At 33.8% G+C, this 15,495-nt stretch overlaps 2 protein-coding genes across 3 annotated transcripts in view; both read left to right on the forward strand.

The window, feature by feature from the left end:
- Positions 1-1,047: 1,047 nt before the first annotated feature.
- Positions 1,048-6,611, forward strand: LOC136806797 (E3 ubiquitin-protein ligase MYLIP-like). The gene is made up of 4 exons (XM_067063375.1): positions 1,048-1,347; positions 3,052-3,233; positions 3,770-4,147; positions 4,312-6,611. The coding sequence occupies exons 1-4, from the start codon at positions 1,108-1,110 to the stop codon at positions 5,000-5,002; spliced, it is 1,491 nt and encodes a 496-aa protein (XP_066919476.1). The 5' UTR covers positions 1,048-1,107; the 3' UTR covers positions 5,003-6,611.
- A 1,256-nt stretch (positions 6,612-7,867) lies between these two features.
- LOC136806799 (dynein axonemal heavy chain 8-like) overlaps positions 7,868-15,495 on the forward strand; it is a 98,129-nt gene continuing 90,501 nt past the window's right edge. For both annotated transcript variants that reach the window (XR_010846612.1, XM_067063376.1), the window contains exon 1: positions 7,868-8,163. Coding sequence is in view for 1 of the 2 variants with exons in the window: in XM_067063376.1 (XP_066919477.1) it covers positions 8,053-8,163 (111 nt within the window). In the remaining variant the exon portion in view is untranslated. The remainder of the gene's footprint in view (positions 8,164-15,495) is intronic.

Genomic DNA, 15,495 nt, shown 5'->3' on the forward strand with positions numbered 1-15,495 from the left:
AATTTGCAGAATTCCAGACATAGAGTCAATCATTCGAAAACGTCAGATATTGCTCATAAATCAACTTTTGAAGAATCATACATTACGACAACATCTCCTGTATATCGCATCGCTGAACTCAGAACAAAGATCGTTTTCCATTTTGAACACTTTTTTCCAGCAGTACATTTTAAACGACTTAGACATAACAAATGGTCTGCTCGGAAACATCACTACGTACTCAACCATCAGTCCTGTGGAAGTTGAGGAACCTGAAATATCCCAATGTAAACTTTATTTACAGAACTGGCACATCCTAGAACACAGAGCAGCCTTTAAATCACTGCTTGAGGCAAAAATCCAAAGGAATGTCTGATCTCCTTTTTATATTTTAGTAAATAATGATTATAAGATGTTTTCTATAGATTACTTTAGATATCAAAATTTCTTGTAAGCCTCTTTAATCCTATTTTCACTAAAATTACGTGCCTAAACTAGTTATCCCTCCAGTGCCATTTTGTCAACTTTGCAACTCTTTGATTTTCATCAACCTTGATTTGTTTACGTCCTTATATTATTCTCTTATGCTTCCATCTAGGTCCGCTTACAATTTATTTATTTTTTTTTCTTTTTTTCGAAGGGGATTCCCCTGATATCCACATCCGCTCAGTGATTTTCCTATAGGGCGTTGTGGCGTCTGTGGGTTTTACGAGGGAGAGACCACTCTTTCCATCCGGATAGGCCCCGCTTGTTTAAGATTGGTCCCTCTTTCCGATACACACTGTCGCACACAACACCCAACACCCATATGTATATATAAAAAAAAGAAAGAAAAATGTATAACCTGTTAACATTGTAAACAAAACAGAGATATTTTATATTTTATATTTTATTATACCAAGTATTTTGGTGATTAAAGAGATTTGAAAAAAAAAAAAAAAATTTTACGCAATCATCTTTGATGACTTAATTAGCTTCTTAACGATTTCCAGTGATTTGATTGGTTGTTCACAAATTATGCTAGTTGAAAACACGCGTTCCATTGGTTGGTGCTTTGTTACCTGATTTGATTGGTTGTTCACAAATTATGCTAGTTGAAAACACGCGTTCCATTGGTTGGTGCTAAATATGCAAAATTCTTTCAGAAAGAAAAACTTTGCAAATTTCAGAAACTGTGCTAGACGAACAAAACGAGTTTGTAACATGGACGAGGGATGCGAGAAGAAAATGGCGAACGAAGCAGTTACTTCTAAACCTCCAATTAGAGCTTGTGTTAGAGAATTTAGTGTTTATGTAAAGCTAAGAGATGATATTTGTTACCTGTTGAGATGTAAGGAAGATGCTAAAGGACAAGACATCATGGATGAGGTAAAATTCTGACGATTTTATCTAGGGTCCAAAGTCCAATTTTGAATCGAAGTCCTTTTCTACTTGACCCTACCTTGGCTTCTTCTATTTTTCTTTTCAAGTTTCCAATCTGATAGAATATTCCTTCAATTGGTTTAGAGGTTTCTCCATTAGGAAAAGCTTGAAGAAAAACCTCCAGGCTTAGCAGCTTAAAGTTTTAAAATAATTAGTGCAATAATATAATTAACATCCCATTAAAAATGTTTGGAAAAATCCTTAAAATTGAGGGTGAAGTCAACTTTTCTTGACATGATAAGGGATACAATTCATGTTAAATTTTTGTCATTTGCTTGCAAACCTACAGTCAGGAGATTTGGCCTAATTTCGGCCTTTTATATGCACGCAGCCATTTGTCATACAAATCATTGATTGCCAAAACAGATTTGGATAGTTTTTCATATACCGTCAACTGCTCTAACTTTGGACTATCTGACAAAACATGGGACGGCAATTCGGCCACCATTTCACCGAACCTCCAAGGTCATTTGATTTGAGTTAAGGAGCGGCGTATTAAAAACTACACAATTTCTCTTTCGATTTTACAGTACTGTAAGTGAATACAGACCAGATATGCAACAGTCCCACATAATTTTCGAAATGGTTGATTTTTTTCGATCTATGATTTGTATGAAAAATGGCTGCTTGCATAAAAGGCATCAAAGGCGAAAAGGTCTATTAGGCAGAAAGAGGACCAGTCTTCAGAGCATGTCATGGTTGCCCCCAAGGAAAATTTCCAACATAAAACTCTGCCCCTAAGATCCGTTTCCCACCACAAAAAAAGCTAGAAAAAACAGGTAAATATAGCCAGTTTTCAATGATCTTGCCCCAGAACTGTAGATATTATTAAAATTTTGCCCCTGCCCTTGTAAAGTGAGCAATCTTGGCCCTCAAGATCTCAATGATTTCTGTCACACTCTGAAAACTGGAAAGAGGATAAAACAATTAAATTGATAAAATGTGTTGAATAGTTAAACAATAGAAAAATATACTGTAAGTTGGTCTAATATTGATATCCCTTGTCTAATTCCAACACCATTTCTAGAGACAGGAAAAATATGAAAGCTTGAATCACTGATTGAAAAAGGATTATTCCTCTCTGACCACCAAGCAAAGAAAAACAGTTTCAACCCTTCTATCAATTTCAGCTGATAAAAAGGGTGTCAGAATAAGAGGTTGGATGTTGACATTAGACTAAGTTACGGTAGGACATAACAGGGGCCGCGGTTCCACATTGAAAGTGGTAGAGCCATGGTTTAGTGTCTAAGGAAGCGCCACCATGGTTGGCGCTGAGGGGAGAAATTTTGGAAAATTAGCCCCTTCTAGACTGCCTAAAAAAGGTCTTTTTCAAGGTTTTTACGCAGAATTTAGCTGAATCAGTAAATTTTTTTTTGCTTTGAAAAAATGTGGTCGGTGGCCCCCCGCTGCCGCGGCCCCTGCATAAGAACGTAATTAGTCAAAATCCCAATGGGAAAGAAAGGCTAAAATAAAATAAAGAGACCTAAATAGGAGGCAAGACGATAGACTCAAGGGACCAAACTAGACAAAACCTTAGAAAAAAGGTATAAATCTCTTGAGGCTTTGAGGCCATGGTTCTATATATATGATCTACTTTGTGATTTATTTATTTAATGAATGTTTATTGATTTTACTTTCATTTTTTCATAGATGTGTGACAAACTTGGGATTATTGAAAAAGATTACTTTGGCCTTCAGTATTTCACCCGAAATAATGAAGCACACTGGCTCAATATGAGAAACAAAGTTATCCGGCAAGTAAACAAGCCCCATCTACTCTTTAGGGTCAAATTTTACGTCCAACCACATCAGCTTCTTCAAGAATCGTCAAGGTAAATAAATCATAAATCACATAAATGCGTTTTAACTCGCATTTTAGACATGTTGGTGCCAACAGTCAGTTAGCAATGCTATATTGGAATGGCAAGTTTTGCTTTAGGGGGGAATATTTTCTTGAATAGGAAGGTTGAAAAAAGTTTTTCATGAAACCGCTAGAATTTCCAAATCAGGAAGGTTTTTTTGATTAGGAGATTAGGTATTGAGCACTCCAGAAACAGCTGCAAAAGATGAAGAAATGTTCCCAATTTGAAAAGAAGGGAAACAAATTACATTCACTGGATAGTGAGGTCTAGGAAATTTACTGGGTACCCAGATTCTTAATTCCTGATTTGGCATATACTTCCCAAAGAAAGCACGAAAAATTGGTGGAAATTCCAGATGTTTATTTCCTATTTAGGTAACACAACTTTCCTGTTGGAAAAATAATTCTCATGATGGAAGTTCTTGTCCTTTCAATATAGTGTTTCAGAAATAAAACACCTGCACCTGCCTGTACTCTCTTTACAAATTTGACATTTTCTCTTTTTAGGAGGCAATTCTTTTTGAATGTGAAATATGAGATCATGAATGGAAAGTACAACTCCAGTGTTTCAAAAATGCCTCGTTTATATGCACTGATTGCTCAAGTTGAAGCAGGAAAATTTCGAGAGAACCATATCAGCTATAACCCATCAAGAGCATCAAGCTGGGATGCAGATTTTAGAACAAAAGTGATTTTAGAACATTGTAAACTCCAAGATATGACACCAGAAGTTGCAGAATTTTTCTGTCTCAGAGAAATTGCTGAACTTGAGGAATATGGAATGGAAACATGTACAGTACGTAGTGAAGATAATAATCATGTTGTGGAATTTGGTATCGGAATAGATTGTATCAGGATAGATCACGGAGAAGATGAAATACAGAGGTAGGAATAATTCTAAAGTTGTAAAATTTATGTTTAGGCCAGTTTTAGGTAAAATGATGAATAATTTTCAATGTCTTTGAACAGTTGAAGAAACTTGTCTGTGTACATATTTATGTTTATTGTTTTGAAGCTCCTTTCTAATTTTGATTTTTCCTCTTCTTCAGCATACCATATACTTGCTTGAAAATGGCTACACACTCAGGAAAGACTGTTAAATTGAACATTGTTGTATCAGACTGTGGAAATACTGAAACAATCTTGTATCGTTTAAATTCGAAAGAAGCAGCCGTTTCATTGTATAGATCAATAACAGAACATCATTCATTTTATCGTTGTGATAGTGTAAGACCAGCAGTGAAAGAACAAGTTGCCAGAGATTTTTTTGATACAATCTTATCATGGTTTCATGAAGATGACCAGAATTATATTTTTGATACGGAAAGAACATGTAGGGAAGCTTACGATCATGCTAGGAGGACACTTTATAATTTTGGATCAACAGCTGTTGCTGATGTTGTGGCACAGCGCAAAACTCTTTCTAAGGGAACTACAAATGATGAGCCTGAAACATTAGAAGAGCAAGTAGATAATCTGAAAGAAGAACTAAGATGTTTTAAGGATGCATTTCATTGCCCAGTTTGTAGAGATTCTGTGGTTGATGTGGTATTACAATGTGGACATTTAGTTTGTTCAACTTGTGGAGATATCTGTGAGGAGTGTCCACTCTGTCGAGTAAATATCACGACGCAAACAAAACTTTATTTACCAATTAACCTGTCACAGGACTCGATAGATGTACCTATGGAACAGGCCCCTGTGGAAGAACATCTGGAAGTAGCATGTGCAATGGAGTAAAATTACGTACATGGATGGATCTATGCAAATGGTGGTATGGCAGGATATGGATTTCAATGTTATGGAGTCGGGAAATATATTTGTTCACTGTGTGAATACCCTCTTGTGTTTGGAAAGCCTCAATCAAAAAGGAAAATTGCAATTTGTTTTATGGAAAGTTTTCTAATTGTGCAGGGTTTATTATGTTAAATGATACTTGATATAAAAAATCAAAAAAAGTGTATGGAAACTTATCTTTAGTGAAAAATTCTTTATTTTATTTAGTATGAAACAAATAACAAAGCACTTGAAGTTTGATTGCATTTCAAATTTCAACTAGTTGTTTATTTGCACTGCAGTGGAAATATTTAACCAAGCACATGTTTCACAAGAAAAGGACTTGTATTTTATAGTTTCCTTTACATTTTCAGAAGTAGCAGTATTGAAAAATCAGGAGTCTGATTGAAGATTTTTTTAATTTTTAAAAAACATGCGTTCACAAAGCATGGTATACACCCTTTACAAGTTGTTTATTAGTACTTTATACATATTAAAATAGATGTTTGTAATATAGTCAAAAACGTATATAGATGTAAATTCGTATCAAGTTTTGAACGCTAAATCTCTTGCGGATTGCTGCAGACTGCTGTTAGCTCGCTTCTGTGAGGTTTGCTGCAGCCATGGTCTGTGCTATCTACTCCTGGATTTCTTTTGAATAAAACAATTTGTCAACTGGTGTTTAAAGCTTGATGTGATTGAAAAAACTATTTAGAGAGATGTTGTAAGATTTTTTGTTTTTATTTTTAATATTGAAATTTGAAAAAAAGGTATTTGAGTTTATAATTTGTTCTAATAGTATACTTTAAATTTATATACAAAGATTAACATAAAAAGACAGAAATTGTTCTCGAATTTCAAGGCAAGATGTTGTTTTATCATCTCGTGTTTTTTGCTCAGCTTCAAAATTAGATATAGTTTTTTCATACTGGTCATGGAAAGTTCGTGTCAGTTCTAAATGTAATTTAATAACTTTTCCGAGTGCTTTTTATGGAAAGAGAACAATTTTGAGCTTGATTTTTTGTTTATTTATGATAGATAACATAGTCTTTTAACAATATTATAGGAGCTTAAAAAAGAGAAAAGGGGATATTTTTATTATGATCATTTCCGATGTTTTCAGATATTTTTTTTATAAGGTGTAATTTTTAGGAGATCTATTGTTAGGCAAATTTTCTGGCGTCAGATTTCTCTCCCTAAATTTGGTTTCATTGTCTTAATCTCAATTTATTCCTTTGTTTACTTGATTCTATTTTGCTAAATTTTGAAATATGGTCCCTAGTCCCTCTAGCTCATTGCAAATAAAGAACAAGAAACATTTGAAAACCTGATAGCTGAAATGTTTGAACATCACACACTCTCTCTTTGCTGGTCCACGATTTAAAAGTTAGATATTGTCCCTGTAACTATAGATATTTTTTAGGATTACGTCACTAGTATCTGTAGCACGTATCATTGCTCTGATCTGAACAAAGAGATATTTTATTCCATATTATTGTGTGCAAAATTTTTTTATTTTGTTTAAATCTTAATTTAAAGAAAAATAAAAACTCACTTTTATATTTATTTAAAATCTTGGTTTGAATCTTTGTTCCCTAATACCAACCAATTTGACCGAATTTTTTTCTAACACAATAGGAACATCCTGAAATTGTTATTTTTTTCACTTTGAGATATTTGCTCGGTTCGTAATAAAGAAACATTTTTAAGGTCGGACCCTTGTAGAGCATTATCTCCTTTAACTCTCTCAAATCAAAACCGATTAAGTTGTTTTAATTCTTACACACAAGTTATATTTGAAACAACCATTCATATGTTTTAATCACGAAATTCGATCAAACGGTTCTAGTTAATCCCCTTAAAGCTTGTTGTTATCATCACTCATTTGTCTAACTGCATGCTATTATGGTTCTCTGTTTTATGCAAGTTTAATTTAACACCAAAGCTACGAAAAATATGCCTATTACAGTCTCTGAACGTACACCAAAAGTTAATTTTGATTTATTACCTTGAGTTTCAAGCCGAAGGCTAGAGGTGAATCTCCAACCTTTCCCAAAGCAAAAAAAGTGAAGCATTTCGGATTATGTATCAAATCTAGCATTTTTCTTTGCTTTTGTAGTTTACATTTTTCTAATTCTTCCAATCTTCCAATGTTAATTTCATCTAATTCATCTAGACGTTCTAGGTTTACTCGGCTTCGGCTCATCCTCTAAGAGTTTCTAATAGAAGTATATCTATAAGTTGTAGATAATTCAATCAAAGAGTGTCCGATGATCAGGACCAGAGCTTCATACAGTGTACAAGAAAAACCACATTGGGATTTAAACTAAAGGTTTACGAGTTGATTTCGAAAATTTTATCCCTTTTTTGACGTATTTACACGAGCCTGTGTGTACCGTGAGTATCACAGCTCGAATAATCGTTTTCTCTTTGAAAACTTGGCTTCTGGTACCTAGGGTAGGCTTCTGTGGGAGGCAATTTTCCAGTAATTTTACGCGAAAATTTTCAAACTTTACCCCCGGGGGTTCTTTATTGGCACCCAGGCAGGTGCAGAAGTTTTATATATATGGAAGGTTCAGATTACGGATTACCAAAGGGAAATTTGGTCACCTTGCTCGCTCATCTTCAGAGCTTCAGCATGCGACCGCCGATCTTATCTGGCACCCAGATCAGATATGGACAAGGAAAATTGGCCCGCTCGTTTAGAGCTTTAGCGTGGGCGGCCGCCAATCCGCCATCGGAATATCAGATAACCGCCGATCCGTATTCGGGCGGGGAATAGTGGAACACCATGGTCCGTGAGCCGTATTATTTTTAGTCTCTAGTTTTATGGCGGGAAACTTTCGAACGTGGTAGCCATGCCAGGAACGTAAACAAATCACATTCGAATGTTTCCAGAAACTTTACAGATCAATATCCAGCCAAATGCACCAAACCTAAACGAAATTCTGGAGGAAAAGAAGAACGCAACACGAAGAACTTTTACTTGAAATTAATTTGTTTATAATTCAAAGATGGCTGAAAGAGCCCCTAAGCGATTTAACAAGGCTCAGGATAAAGCCAAGCAAGCTGATAAAAGAAGAAGAAGTGTCAGTATGAGCAATGATATGATGCGTGAACGACAGGTATATTTAAACTAATTTATTGTGTGATAAACACGTTTTTTTTTATAAGAACAAACTATATAAGAACATAAGGCTTCAATGCATGGCCAGAAATTGTTAAGAACAAGTAAGAACATTTTAATTAAGGCTTTGTGGATGACATGCCCCATGGACTCCAACACGTACACCTGTAATCTCTTTTAGGAAAATGTTCAAAAATCTCGCCAACTGATAAAAATGAGAACATGTTAAGAACATTTTTAGGCTTAAAACTCCTTAAGTAAGTTAAGTTAGCCATTCCAGGGTCAAATTGAAACTATTCTGGTGGCAATCAAACCTAGTTCATCTTTTAGAGCTTCAAAAAAGAAAAAAAAATGAGGGGTCATACACCTCCTAATGAATGATAGGCGGTTCCGGAGATATTGAGATTTTGGTTCTGCTAAAATAGCACCTTTTTAGACATTTGAGGTTGACAATTTAGACCAGAAATGGCATATAAAATGGCACCGAAATATGCTGCAAAAATTGAAAATTCAAGCTTTTGTATTGAGTCAAGATATTCCAGATATCTTCATTTTGACTGCAGACTTTTATCAAATTCTTTTTGTAATGGCTTGCTATCACTTCAAGGAAGAAATGAAAAGAAATTTTTTTGAAAAAGAAGACATTGCATTGCAAAAAACAATAAAAACGTTATAAAGCGGAAGTTAAAATTGCTGAACCTACCTATCTTTGTAATCAAAGCGCTGCGGAGGAAAAATTCCACATGGCATATAAATAACTGTTTTAGGCTAAAAGAGGGTCAAATTTTTCAGTGGTACCACTCTCTATAATTCTAGTCCTCATTTTCAGGCTGAAAATGCTTGCCAAAGTATGAAAAGTAAAAAATAATAACTTTAATGAAAGAATTAATTTCAGAGAGTAGCACCATTGGATTTCTCAGGTATTTTCTGATAAATATGGAAAGTTTCATTGTCTGAACATTTTTTCCTCCTCAGCGCTTTGAAATCAAAGATGAGTTATTTTATTTTTATTTTTATTCGTTCCTTAGTCGGAACGAATTTTTAGACAAAAGTGTAGAATATTACACCTTCATATTATATATGGTTGGAAAGCTAAAAGAAAGCTCTAAATTACTCAACAATAATTAATTTCATAGCTCAACTACACAAAGAACAATTGCTTGTCAAAGTTGGACCTAAAAGTGAAGATTTTCATGAGCGTCAAATAAAAAACAAGCAAACCCGGAATAGCTAGTTAAGTAGTTAAGAACATCCGAACGAAGGCTTCAAAAATTTTGGATGTTCTCATATAGAATAAACATCTAAGGGTCAATCCTGCAGGTGGTATCTGACCTCTTTCATGCAAAGAAACTGCAGCCTTGATTAGAGGAACTTGATTAGAGTGGGGGTGGGTAGTTGAAGAAATCAGGATTTTTCAGATTTGTGTAACTGTCTGTTTGATTAAGAATAAAGTTGCACCAAACCAGGGGATGTCAATCGAATTTTTTTCACGCTTGATTGGATTCAATTGGTATTTCATTATTTGATTCAATTGATGTTCGATTGAGCTTCGATTATACTTAGATTGGCTAAAGAAGCTACTGTTCGAAAAAATTTTCAAAAATCTAGCGTGCAACGAAAATCCATTACTATTACTAATTTAATGATCAAAGTCAATTGAACAACGATCGAAGTCAATCGAATTTACATTTTTTGACTTTAATCACGATTTGATGGACGTTCGATCAATTCAGCCAATCAAATACCATTACGATTGTCTTCAATTACTTCGATAAATTTGATTGGCAATCGAAGTTCGATTTGGTTCGATTAATATCCCCTGGACGAAAATCAGTATATAGTTGTCTGAGGAGTATTTTTTGGATGATTTTCCTTTTTTAGGCTGAGATACTGTTATTTGTTATTTGCATCCATCTATCTATCTATTTGTTAAGTTGCATAGGGTGTGAACCCATACTCACCACATTTGAAATTTAAAATAAATGATACAGTAGTTGTCCACAGTTGGCCAAAATGCAACAGCATCCTGTCATATCTAGACATGAGAACCTGTCTTCGTATTTATATCTGATGTATACTTGACAGGTCAGAGCAGTGAGCCCATTTCCAGACTCAAAAACAAAATAGCCTATTTTCTTGCTGGACTCATTGGCCGAAGAAAAAAGTTTTACTTTTTATAAACTTTGTTCCGAAAGTGAGTGTGACCACCGGCAAAAAGAAGTGTTTTGATTGGCAGATTTTTATCAACGGTTTTTTTGGTGGGAAATTTTGAACTTTTAAATTATCATCAGCCCTAACCATCCTATTCATTTCACCATCAGTATATAGATGAGAAATCACAGCATGAATCTCCAGGCTATGTCATATCCAACACTCAAGTCAAGTACATGATGAAACAAACTTTTGTTCTGTGTACTGTGTTTGTCTGTTTTTTTCTAATTGTGAAAAAAAACTCGTTAATTCACATTAAAGTGTTTAAAAAATGAGTAGGGAATGAAAGGCTGGATGGGAAAAAAACTAAAGACTGAATTCTAGTTGTTATTACTCATCATCCTGTGTGTAACCTGATAACAGCGCTGGTCATAATTTGCTTACGAGCACAGTAAACCTCTGATGGCCCTTGAAAATTAACCATCTGAGGAAAATAGTCCCACAGAATTCCACAATGAGAATCTTGTTGTGCGCCGGAAAGTCAAAAACTAAATTTTTCTGATACGGCGCCCTATTTTTTAATCACGTAACAAAGAAATCTTGTTTGCCCCCATTTTTGGATATTTGGTAGACAAGATTTAAAAACTCAGAAAAGTTTGGGTCCCAAGAATCCATTATGGTGGCTTGAGGGCTGGTTGAAGTTTTGGCTTTTTTTTGCCAAGTGTAAAAGTCTAACTTTGAGAGAGAATATTTCAAATTGCAACTTAGGTCACACACATGGTTTTTTTTGATTTTGATATACTCACAGTACTGTAAAATGTCAAAAAAAAACCCCAAAAAAACCATGTCATGTGACCTTGATTGCACATTCCATAAATGGCAGCCTAGATATTGAGCCTTTTGTCCAATCAAGCCTTGAATACTCAGCCTTTAAACATTTTACTAACAAACATCAAATGTAGAAAGTTTGAAGTATTTCACTCAATCTGACTGGGCTCTACAGGCCCTAAAAGAAGGTGTTTTAAACTCAAAGCGATATTTGCCTCAATTATTCAAGAGTTGTGACTAATGTTGAGAAAAACTGTTATTGTCCCTGGTAGACAAAATTGCATAGTTTCCAGAACAAAAGTAAAATCCATATGTGATCTATGAGGATTTTTGAAAAAGATTAAGTCAAAAATTTACTTAAGTGCAATTTTTCTGTTTTAGGGAGGTAAAAATAAGGACCTGGCTACACCAGAAAAAGGTTTGAAAGTTTTGAAAATCATTAAAAAGCACTGTTTTCCATCCCAAGAATGAAAAAAATCCCAATTTTCAATTACTGTATAAGTATAGAATTGTCTGTAGCCTCTGTAAATCCCTTGTAAAGTGACCAGATTTTCAAGAATTATAGGGGGTCTGCTATCAATATTGCAAATTCTCGAGCACTCCAATCAAATTTCTGGACACAATGAATAGCTGGAAATGATTTTCTGAAGACCCTTAATGAAATTTCTCAAGATTCTTCTTTAATGTGAGAAGTTGAAATCTTTGACCCCTGAGTCAGGACATTGTGCGCTTTGCAAGGCCGAGAAATTTGAAAATGTCAATTATCCTGACAAAAATCTTCTAAACAAACATTCTGAAATCATGGCAAAATTTCACCATTGTCATAAATTCGATCTTGAACTTTTTGACGGAAATATTGACGTCATATAAAAAGAAGCTATTGAATTGTTTTTTCAAAATAGATATTGTAACGTATATTTTTTATTTTTAGTTGCCTGAAGATTGTCACAAAAGTGGCATGAAATTGCCAGTAGCAGAATAACCTGGAATAACAAAGTGTCTTTTCTTCCTGACTGAATAGCAAGTTTTAGAATCATTTCTATCTTGCACGAAGGGCTTTGGTCATAGTGAAAAATCGATTTCAGAATTTGAAGATAAAACCTTATGTTTTGGCTTCTTTGACATGTTTAAGAACAAACTGCTTTTGAAAAAATGAATTTAAGTAATTACATCATGAGTAATTAAGGAATAAGTGTGGCATGGACCTTGAAAAAACGTCATAACGACGCTATTCATATACTTTTCACAAAAAAAGCCTAATCTCCTTGGGGAAATCATTTTATTGTTTCAAACTTTTTTTAAGTTAATGACAAACAATTTCTTTATTTAGATTTTTTTCGGGAAAATTTTCTATTTGGCTACATCCCAAGTTATATTTAAATTAGTTAAATTTAGTGGAGAAAATTGCCAAAAATGAGGTTTTTTAGAGATTTTAAAGGAAAGATACTTTCACAAAAATCTTCCGAAATTTTATTTTTAGATACTAAATAGATACATCACCTAGACCAAAAAAAATTCCAAAATGTTTGATTTTTACCTACATTAGGGCTTTGAAAGGTAAAATACTCTTCTTCAAAAAACTCCTCGTTTTCTTCTTCATTTAATTTTTTCATTCCAATTTTTCGATTTTTAAATTCTAAAAAGGTAGGTTTAACCAGGGGGGGTCGGTAGTAAAATCTCAGACATATATGAGTAGTAAAAGGATTTTTACGAATTTTTACATACCACCACCCAGACTCTTGGAAGAGGTATTTTACTACCCTGGTAGTAAAAGTTTTTGGGACAATTTGTCATAAAGACCACCTATTTTTTGGTTGCTTTTCGGACTGATTTTACAAAAAAAGCTAAAAAATGATTATTTTTGTGACACATTTTTCACTTTGTGCAAAAATTAATGTTTTGCCCTTAGAATTAAAGTCTTTTTTATATTGACAAAAAATCTCGAGAATTTTTTGTTTGCAGCAAACAACTTTCCAACAAAAAATTTTTTCAAGTTATAAAAATTTTCAGATTTTTTCAGAAAAGTCATCCAAAAAATTAAAAGAATTACAAAAATAGCTAAAATTTGCTAATTTTACCAGTTTTCATCATTTAACACATAGATACCACCCATTTTAGTATTTAACTACCCTGGGTAATAAATTTTTTTTTCGATTTTTCGTCACACCACCACCGTAGTAAACGTCATTATGTCTGAGATTTTACTACCGACCCCCCTGGTTTAACAGGACACATGTAAAAAAAGTTATACATTTAAATCTTTTTAAAATGCAGAAACTGTCATTCAAGTTGGTGTAAAATCGAAAAATTGTCCAGAGCCCTTAAATGAAATTAAATCTATGAAACAAAGGGTGCTACAGAGACTAACTATATCCTAATAATCTAAGCTAATATTAAGATCCAGCTGTTAGAAGATTGCTTCATGTTTTAGGGTTGGATCCTTTTTACTAAAAATTTGAAGATTTGATATTTCACAGAAAAGTGCTACCAAGGGGTATTTTGGGTCCCATATCTAATTCCAAAGGACTTTTCTGTTTGCCTTGAATTTGACAACCTTCTTCGCCTAAGGCTGAACTACCATCAGTGCAAAAATGAACGTTGTAGCATAAGTAGAAAAAAAGCTCATTTTTTTAATCGCAAATTTTACCCGCTAAAAATCGCGAGTTTTTCAACCAAAAATACATTCAAATATAGCGCTTATGATTCTCTTAAACAAGCAAAAATAATTTCCACAATCGTATTTGACTATCCAATGTTACAGACATTCTTGTTTCTACTGCCAATTCTATCTGGATACACTTTAGATTCGAATTGCAATGCAAGGTCTTCATTCGAATTGTTCAATTAGTTATGCGACTAGGTTTGCGTATTTTTACTTTTATGAAAAATATGTAAGCTTTTTCTTTTATTTTCCAAGGAAAATAACACAAATATTTTCTTGTATATCGAATGGAATATTAATTAAAACATATTTCCAAAGGAAAATATAGTAGAGAGAATTTCTAACATATTCATTCGAGGAAAATCATGCAAGAAAAAGTTTGTTTGGCAACCTATAGCATATTCATGTATTTTCCAAGGAAAATTATGTAAAATAATTTCTTGTACTTGACAAGGTCCGAGGAAAATAACCTAAAGCAAATTTTTGTATTTTCTAAGGAAAATTTTTAACTAATACAGTTTCTTGTATTTTTTGAGGAAAATCACATTATGGTAGACATTTTTTATATGCCCAAAGAAAATTAGTTAAAGTTATTTTTTGCTACTTTTAAATCAAGTTTATTTTTCAATAAAAATCGCTTCCTGCTGTTCCTGTTTTAAACAAGATATAAAGGATGGCAGAGTTATTTTGAAAGCAAATCGAATCACAACTGCCATTTTTTCAATATACTGGAAATCTTGCATCGCTAAAATCTGCCACAATTAAGAGTACCGTGTACAACTATTCATAAGCTTGGAGTAGTTTAGCCATCGTGGCTAGCCATCGCACGTAGACATACGAGGGTGACTTTGAAAGACTGAATAGCTTTGAAAATTTGATATTTCAAAATGAAAAAGAAGCAGAGAATGGAGTGTTCAATTTCAAAAAGGAAAAAAGGAAAAATTTACATGTTTTCACGGCTTTCATTTTAAGGCTAAAAATAGCCAGTATCTCCCCACAAACCAAATTTTTTCTTTGCTTCATGGTCATGTCAGTTACACATTGAAGCGTTTTTCGAAATTTATCGCACTACGATGGAGGGTGACGTCGAGGGAAGGCGGGAAAATGCGGAACTCCAAAATAAAGACTGGAATGGACAATCGAATAGGATTTCTTCATGGGGAGATGCTTCTTGTTCGTCGAAGTCAAATCTAGTGTTAATTTTAGATTTCCGTGCATAATTTCAAAACAAAAAATCCTCGAGATCGGAATAAAGTTTTTGTGAGCTAAAAAAGTTTTTTTTCAAATTGAAATTATTTTTTTAAATACACCCCTTTATGACGAAGGAACTATAGAAGGAAAAAAGTTTCAAAAACACTTCAAGCAGCTCCAATTAATGGTATATCAACAGGCCCTTAATTTAGAAAGGTTAATTCCCCTTCTTCATAAGGTTTGCAGAGAAACAACCAATATCAAAGAAAACTCTCAACATTAGCCATAGCCAGTCTTTGAAACAGGGATGTAAAATAATGAGGATTCGAAGACTAGTATTTGATAGAAATAAGTCGATCTCGTGCAATTTCAAGATTCACCGGTACAATAATAGAAATATATCTTTGCTATATCATTATTCTCAACTTCAGTTGAGCTAGAATCTGAGAATGTCTGTCTGTGTGTCGGCACACTTGTTCCTTGGGTGAATATCTGAGG

This window comes from Clytia hemisphaerica, unplaced genomic scaffold (genome assembly GCF_902728285.1).
Source record: "Clytia hemisphaerica strain Z4C2 unplaced genomic scaffold, Clytia hemisphaerica genome assembly, whole genome shotgun sequence".
NCBI lineage: Eukaryota > Metazoa > Cnidaria > Hydrozoa > Leptothecata > Clytiidae > Clytia > Clytia hemisphaerica.